General features: G+C 44.6%; 1 protein-coding gene across 1 annotated transcript in view; it reads left to right on the top strand.

Annotated features, from left to right (window-relative positions):
• Positions 1 to 5922: 5922 nt before the first annotated feature.
• The window catches only part of LOC8035841 (gamma-aminobutyric acid receptor alpha-like), a 94148-nt gene continuing 91057 nt past the window's right edge, over positions 5923 to 9013 (top strand). The window contains exon 1 of the mRNA XM_040206285.1: positions 5923 to 6023. Coding sequence (XP_040062219.1) covers positions 5923 to 6023 — 101 coding nt within the window. The remainder of the gene's footprint in view (positions 6024 to 9013) is intronic.

Genomic DNA, 9013 nt, shown 5'->3' with positions numbered 1-9013 from the left:
CGGTGAGTCGTGTTTGTAGAATGTATTTTGTTCGACGTATGAACAGTGTGACCCGGATTTAGGGGCGAAAATATTCGGAAGCACGAAAGTTGAACCATTATTCCAAAACCTGAGAAATTAAGAAAAAAAAAAAATTACCACAGACCATTTGATTTGACGTCAGGAAACGCACCCGCGTATCTTTTAGTTAAAAATAAATTATTGCAAATTATTATTATTATAAGACTCGTGACGTGCCCTAGGGTGCTCAGGGGAAGAATGATACCAAAATATGCCCGGATTGGCATTTAAAAAAAATACTAATTGTTCGTTAACTTGTCTCAGTTTTTAATGTTTCTGAAAAATGTATGCTTGCGTTGTTCCGTTCTGGTTCTATATTCTCGAATTTGAGGATATATATATGAATATAGATAATGATAATCTTTACTCGCTCTGGAGAGCCGCGGCACCGCAGGAAGGTAACAGCCCGCACCATGGAGGCCCGCGCGGTGCCGCGTCTAGGAATTATGATTATATCATGGTGTAATATACAAGATGAAAGTGAGGGTGATTTTGATATGATATGTGCAAGTGCGTTAGGCCTAGCAGCGGTCTTCGCGGGGCTGACATGGGCTTCTGACTTCTAGCAGGCCGGTCTCAATAAATAGTATTGCTGTTTTAGAGCGCAGCTCTTAAGGCGCATTCCCACCGGCGATGTAAGCAGTCGCGCGAAGCGACTAGATCGCATCGCAAAAAAAGTTAGATGGTCACACCGGCGTGCGCGATGAGCGAGTCCAACGCCTTCGTTGGCGAGTCGTTTCTCGAAAACTCTCGCTCCGAACGCCGTTGATTGGCTCAGCCGCTCCGCGACTAGATCGCATCGCAAAAAAGTCGGGTCGAGTAGCGACTGCTCAAATCGCGTCGCTTTTTTTCCGCGATGGTCGCTTTTGCGATGAAAGTTATCGCGCGACTAGTTCGCATCGCCGGTGGGAACGCGCCTTTAGGCGCCCGTTTCCGGCTTGAGCGGCTTCGGCGTCGCCGTAACCGCGCGGTGCATTATGGGAAATGTCCCATAATGCACCGCACGGGACCCTTGTGACGTCACGAGGGTCCCGCGCGGTGCATTATGGGACATTTCCCATGATGCACCGCGAGGGGAGTTCCCTCCCGCTCTTCCTCCCCGCGCGGCGCATTATGAGACATTTCCCATAATGCACCCCGCGGGGAGGAGGAGGGGGAGGGGAGGGTGGGAGGAGAGAAAAGGGGAAGGGAAAGAGAAGGGGAAAGACGGGAGGAGGAAGAGGGAGGGGGAGGAAGGGAGGAGGAGGAGCTGAAGGAGGAGGAGGGGGGAGCAGGAGACGAGGGGGAGGAGGAAGAGGAGGAGTGGCAGGGAGGATGACGAGGTGAGGAGGAGGAAGAGGAGGGAGGATGACGAGGTGAGGAGGGCCGAGGGGTATACCCTCCCCTCAGTAGCCTTCCCTCCTCCTCCTCCATAAGGGCTGCGCTCTAATTCGGCGTTACAGGGAGTTGTAAACGGCTCTCACTTTTTTCTGACAGTGAACTTTGAATAATTATTACATTGGCGCAGAACAAAGCGGATCCCACTATTTCAAACTCTTTCCAGTGTAACAATAATATATATTTAAACAGCCTCACGTATCGGAGTCATAATATAATGTATGTTATATGCATTTCAGATAAGCTAATAGACCGATGTCACCAAGCGAACTGCGCAGGCGCGCGGATTCCGGAAGTGGTGCCGCCGCCATGCTACTTGTAGTCATCCCTTCCCGGCTTCCCGGCTACATACGGCTGCGCGTACGCACATCATCATAGATTATCATTTGGCACGCCCCGGTATCACCTTGATTCTCTTGCATGTTGTTACTTCATAAGATTGTGTTGTTTGTGATGCCTTACTTTCCTCAGCAAGTGCAGAAAAGCAGTTTCAGCCGTCCTATCGCTTTAGAATCGCCTTGTCGTCTGCTTCTTCGTCTTCGTGAACGCGTGAGCCCACTGCCGTTCACGCGGTAATCCCACTGCGGCCGCGAAAAAAAAAAAAAAAAAAACAAACAACGGCGCCACTACTGGAGCATTCCGACTCCTCGGACGTCTCAATTACCTTGCAAACAAGTGAATATCTAGTGCTATAGCAAAGAACAACAAAATTCGAGGACCATCGGCTCGGTGTAGCACCACAGAACAGCATCAAATGTGATGAAAAACTGAGCTTGGTGGTGCTCAGTCTTGTGCATAACGTTTAATCAGCCATCAAGTAAGAGGAGCTAAATAGACTTTCTCGGTGAGCGATAGTTTTCTAAAAGTTGTTTCATTCTGGTTGACAGCCTGTGCGACAGAGTACAGATGAACAGCGGGAGAAGCCTGCACACAAAGAACTGATCTACAGAAAGGCCATGCCTGACGCGCCGTAATAATTGGCATCTATCAAAAAGAAGCAACCATGCCAGATACTTGAAAGCTTGGGGTGGAGATGAATTTTCGTGCACAGTTTCTATTCAGTTTTATTTTGTTTGCGCAAGATCCGAACGCTAATAGTCGCCCGACGGGGGAAGCTTTTTTCTGCGGCCTCGACTGGTGCTAATGCAGAATGGATCAGTAATACCAGCCTAATAGACCACCACAAAATGAATGAGGTTCGTTTGTTACATTTTTCGCGGTAAATACGCGATGCACTTCTAAATTGTATTATGTAATCTTTTCACGTTTGTATGAAAAAAAAATGAAGGCTGCTTCCGAAAAGGTTGTTTTATTTCAAGTGGTGCATATCGGGAATCGCTGCTTTTTTTTAGTGATTGCCCTGATCTTTTGAAGCACAGTTGTGCTTGAAACATGTCGTCGGAATAACAGTTATAACCACCAAAATACACCGATCAAGCAGTGTATTAAAAACGGCGTCCACAAAGCAGTGCGGAGGTCCTATTTGAGATAGACCAACGAATAGACCGCCACGGAGTAAATGGTCAGAGAGATTCCAGCTTACGGAACACTTCGGCACGCTCCATGTCTCGTGCCCTGTAATCTTACACATTTTAGCTGACGTGCAATAGGTTGGATATAAATTATGAAGCAAATCGCGAAACAAATCGTAAAACGCTATTTTTCCAGTCGCTCTGTCCGGCTCTGTTGACCTTTCTTTGCCATGCTTCTTTCTTGCGGGAAGACATAATATTCGAGGCCTTTTTGCCTGGTGCTGTTATTATAGCTCCGTGGCATACAACATGTGAAGCCACCGATTGAAAACCATGAGTAAACACCTGGCTAAAAGTCTCGTGCTAACCCGAAAACTTCCAAACGCCGGGCGTACAGTGCGCATCGACGCGTCCGGAAAACTGGGGAGAACTACAGGTACCAGGATGCACCGCGGCAGCGGTGGCGTCACGCAACTCCTGGTGAGATCGGTCTATTCTTTTATTATTCCTGTTAATTCTTTCAGGTTTTGTTGAACAATCTCAAGTGCTTGTTCAATCCTCATGGTGGCATGCTCAATTTGAGCACTTGCACAATCGGCTGAGAGCATGATTCCATTCCAATTTGTTGTTCTCATTCATTCCATGTCACCTTTAAGAACCACTGAGCTTTTTCTTATATAGTAAGTTAAATTAAATATCTTGCATCTAGCTGCCTTTTTAACTTGCTGCGGTGGTGTTGTTATAAATCTAGGCGAGTCTGCAGATGTGTATAATCCCCGTCGTGCTGTATTCGTATGTCGACAAGAGTTATCTTTTAACTTAGATGTTACACCTAAATTAATAATATTGATTTACAACGCTTCAAATGTAATATATTTAACCTCCAAATACTTTATACCCAGCTCTATTTATCTGTTGTAATTTATACCTTTGCATGAAATATGTCACTTAGTTACTGAATCAAACTTTATTTCTGTAAAAGTTTCGCGGCAATGTTTTAGACCCGAGTATTTGTGAGCGGCCAGTACTTCAAAAAAAAAATAGGTTACAATAAATAAAAAAGTAACATAGTATATAATAATGGAGAAGAAAAAAATCCCAAAAATAAAACAAATACCTAAGAATTTCAGAGGAGGGCGATGCCCATAAAATTTTAAACCGGTCGTGACATGGTTGTTTCACATTCAGAAGAAAAAAAAAGTTTACGCGGGTACAAGTTACAACGCAAACAAGGATCAATAAACTTTGATATTGTGGGTCCCCTTGTAAACGTCAAATCGACATGCTCACTCTTAGCGCCTCGAGTGCTTCTGCCGCCATTCGGGGAGCTATTTTTATTGGCCTAAAAAAAACAAACGTGACGTCTTTTCAGAACTGACTGAACGGGAGTGTTATGAAATGCGCGCCAGGGCACATTTCTATTTATATTTATTGTTGCATTCGAATTTATATTCTAAATATCATTTTGTAATTGTTCATAATATTTATATTATTATTAGAAAATAATTAATTTCCACCTCTTTGTTTATACAACACAAGAAATTTCATACAATGTTGCTCGAAAGCAATGTTGTCACATAAGAAAAAAAAAATTAGCGCTCTTTGGCCTCTGTCAGCGTATACCGCAGTTGCGTTCCTTATTGTCCACTTAGTGAGCAAAATAGAAATATATCGTGTCCTCTATAGGTAATAAAAAAAAAAAAGGTCGGCTGTGTTGTTTCTTTTTTTGTCCAGTTTTATTTGAGCTTAAGTTTTCTTTTTTGATATTACCCGTGTGACTACGACAGTAGAAAATGTTAGGCTACAGTAATTAAAAAATCCCTGTCTTGTATAGAACAATACGTCCCATTACCGCTATCAACCGTGATTCCTTCTCTGTTTTATATGGGGGGGGGGGGGGGGGGTTGCTTTTTTTTCTTCCCGAAGTATCATGAACAGGAACAGAAATAAACAATCCGCAGAGTACAATGGCCCCCCAGAAACCTAGAGTTTTTTGTGGGTTTTTTGGTTTTTGAGTGCGCCATTTCAAGCTAACAGAACGGATCTAGAATGACGCTGCGTTTCGTGTTGACGTGTAAACGAAAGATCATAAAATAAATACGAAGCAGCGATTTACCTTGTGGATACGTAGCGATCACGTCAGCGCTTTCCGGTCGCGAGGCTTCATCACTGAGCAAGATAAAACATCAACAAAGAAAAGTCAAAGCAAGAAAAAAAAAAAGAGCTTGGGGGAACTAACCTTTATCCTGTACCACTCTCCCTTCATACCCGCCGCGTTTACCATTGCGTGTTCCCTGCGATCAGTAGCAAACTTTTAGGGCCCTTCGTTCTTTCATTCGGATCTCCTCCGAAGATACCCTAAATTTCAAATAGTACCGAAGGACGTAATAAAAAAGAAAAAGGAATGCACCGAAAAAAAAAAAAAAAATGTCAGTCAAGTATAGTCGTCCAAAAACAAGAAGCAGAGAAAACACCGACGATCGGAGAAAGAATGACGAATTTCCCCAAAACCCTTTGAAGGGAAAGGGAGTGAGTGCAGAGAGGTGATGAGGATGAGAGGAGAAGGATGCTGGATGAGGAGAAGATGGAGAAGGGGGCGAGAGGAGGAACCGCCGAGAGGGTAAAAAGCCAAGAACCACGCATGCGCGTCGGGGTTCCGCGCTCTCGGAAACTTGGAAGCAAGCGCGTGGAGCGAAGCCGTACCGAGCCGTGTGTATCCGCTTCGCGCCGAGTTGGCATTCAACAAGCTGCGGGGAGAAGTTCGGCCGGCGAAACACAAAACGTCCCGGAGCGCGCCGCGCTCGAAACCTATAGTGGGTCGTTATAACGGCCAGGAGTTTGTGTAGCGATTGGACGTATCTAGTGGAACAAGTGCAGGATCACTTGCGTGTTAATCGTAGAGCCTATCATTGTTAAGTTATCTGTATATATATACATTTTTTTTTTTTTTTTTTGAACGAGCGAGTAAGTTAGATTGTCCGAGTCGGATTGGAGGAGTTTTTGCCGGGGTGGAATGCGAGCGGTGACCCTTCCTCGAAACGGACGAGATGCTGAAGGGATTTCACTGCGGTGCCAGAGTTTGATCGTGGTCCTCGTTCTGGCATTGAGCAGAAGGTGAGCCCACTCTCTTGTCTCGCTCCTTTGTTTATGCTTTCACTTAGGCTAGAGTTGGTTTTCGCGATTTATTTTATTTTTCGGACCATAGTGCGCTTTCAGAGTTTAACCTGAAACAAAGAAAACACATTCTTACTCCGCACCCCGTATTAGTTCGTGTCTTATGCCTATCTGCACGCAGCAACAGAAGAAAAAAAATTACGCACGGCGCACTTTGACAATTGCCTGTTTTCTTAGATCACAAAAAAGCTTGTATTATACATTATACCTTAAGTGTCGTCCTAACGAGTGGTCTTGAAAGAACGGATCCTTTTATAGTGTGCACCTCTAGATAGTCCGAACGCGTAAAATTAACACGTTTAAATGCGTGTAGTGCGCAAATTATTGACCGGATAAAACGATAGATGGAGATAATAGTTCCGACCTTTTGAAATGGGACGCTGAGCGAGCGTTCGAACCGAATGGCTCAGCGTCATTAGTGATTACTCCTGTAGAATATATTTGACAACAGCCTAATATCAAGGCTTCCTTTTTTAAAGCTCATTTCTGTACGGTACAGCCTATGTATGACTCGCCATAGTTTTATCCGGAGCGTCTGATATCCATCTTAAGTGCCACAATCTTCCTTAACAGACAGTCCTACCGCGTACCGTGACTTCGCGAAAATTGTTTGTGATAGACAGGACTGAAGGCTATCAGGGTCTCTAGCCCGAGAGTACTGGGTGAGAATTAATTGGTAGAACGAGTAAATATAGAAATAAATTCAGGCCCGACAGCAGGATATCGCGGTCACGTGTGATCATATCTCTAATATTTACTTCAAGAATCTCAACTCTTTATTGACGTTGATGTAGCTTCAAGAATATTAAAATAAGAACTGTAAAACTTCGCCTTTGTAACTGGACGTTGCCTCAGACTAGGTCCTTTTTTTTCAACATATAAACAAGCAAGCTAAGGGTTACTGCGTTTGCGCGTTGAAGTGCTATATATGCACATTGGCTATATCTGAACATCGCGTGTTTGGACACAAAGAGCTCAGTATCTAGTTTTTGTATGTCAACTCAAATTATCTCCAATCTGGTTTTTAACTTGCCTGACTCCAGTGTCTGCAAAAAAGAAGAAAGAAAGGTTGCTTAAAAGTCAATTTTGACACCAACAAATAGAAGTTGACTTGAAACTCCCATTTGTTGGTAATGTTTTTTTTTTTACTTTTTATATTCTGGGAGATATTTTATTGCTACACGCTGTTTGCTTTACTTTATATGTGCTATAAAGAAATGACTTCTATTCACTGTCTGTAAAGTGCAAATATTCGTGTTCAAATTGCAGTTCGAATATCTTGTACCCTATATCCTGCACGTTGTACTTGATACAAACAAACATCACTTTATCAATCAATCAAATAGCGCAGTTTCATTTCAATACTCGACATTGTTAAGAAAACCGGTTGTCGTAGATTTCCTTCGCACCGTGGAGGCTTTGTACGGCACAGCGCTATTCTACTGGAAGCACTATTCTCATGCCCGTACACATAACCTACTTTCAAACCCATCGTCAGTAAAGGTCTGCATTACATTATTATATTCGTTTATTAAGAAATTATCACTGAGGGGCATTTAGTTCGATAGCACTTCACACAAGGTAAGTTACAAACCATTAATTTCGACATCTGACGAAGACGAGGACGAACCAATTACCTTCCATGTTTGAGGAATCCTATACGGCGAGCAACTGAGGGAGAGGAGGTGGTGAGAGTGCGCGAGGACCTCAGGATCCGATCTCTGTTTGGAATGATTAGGGGGTAAACGCTAGGACTTGCTAGCTTCCCTTTCACTCTACCAACTGTCTCCCCCCAATGAGAACGAACAAGAGCGGTGTCTCTTCCCTTCGAACATCGGTCTGGCGTTCAAAATTCAAGCGCCGGCGCTAAGCGTTCGTGTTCGAGTTTCAAACGCCAGACACTGGACGAGGAACCGATGTGAAGCGCAAGTTCGTCTGCTTCTTTTTGAATGGGTCATGGTGACGTCAGAACGCCAAGCTCTGATTGGCTCTGACTGGAAGGATAGTAGATATAGATGTCAAGGCAGCTTGCTCTGATGTCTACCCACTATCCTTCAATCAGCGCCAATCAGTTCTCTGCGTTCTAATGTCACCACGACATTTGCAAAAAAAAAAAAGAAAAGAAGCACACAAACTTGCGCTCCGCATTCCCCCACGTCGACAAGGCCGGCTCATGACGTCATCATCAGCGGTTGCTGTAGCAAATGCGTAGCAAATGCTGCGTAGCGCTGCAGATACTGATTGGTCGCAAATATTGAGTTCCTGCTCGCTGGCCAACGAAACGCGCGCGCGTTCTGCGCTGCACCGTTCGCTTTGCACATCTTCGGAGTATAACAGAGCCTAACGCGAGCCAGGCGTCACTGAGTGGACGTATTATACCTCGCTTTAGCTCAAGTCCAGACGCGCCGAACGCTACCAGTCAGACAGCGTCAGAAGCGCATCATAATGGTGTTTGACATGTTTCTGTGCCTGTTCTATCATCGCTGAACCAATATCACTACCAAAAAAGGCCTACTTACTTTCTGTTTCGACGCTGCGTGATTGTTAGCTTTACCTTCTCCCAGCGTCAGCTGCGTCTGCACTTAAAGAAAAAACAAAGTGTAGTGATGACCTTCTTTTGTTGTTGTTGTGTTGTTGTTGTTGTTGTTGTTGTTTCTTAAGGGGGGGGGGGGGGGGGTGAAGTTTCAGGTGTCGCCCTCTGTAGTCGGTGACAGGTTAAAAGTGAAGTGGAAGCTCCTCCCACCTTTTTCCCCTTTAGCAGAGCAAAGGATGGAGAGGAGGCGACCTCCTCTCCAGCGTTTGTTCTGCTAAAGTGGAGAGAGTTGGGAGGAACATCCACTTCCCTCTTAACCTGTTGCCGACTTTAAAGGGTTTTGGAGGAACAGACGACGCCCCTGTTCGCTTCGATTGGAGAGAGACAGCGGGTATAG

This window comes from Ixodes scapularis, unplaced genomic scaffold (assembly GCF_016920785.2).
Source record: "Ixodes scapularis isolate PalLabHiFi unplaced genomic scaffold, ASM1692078v2 PGA_scaffold13__105_contigs__length_92229423, whole genome shotgun sequence".
Classification (NCBI taxonomy): Eukaryota; Metazoa; Arthropoda; class Arachnida; order Ixodida; family Ixodidae; genus Ixodes; species Ixodes scapularis.
Note: the sequence above shows the minus strand (reverse complement) of the source record. Positions and strands in the feature narration are given on the sequence as shown.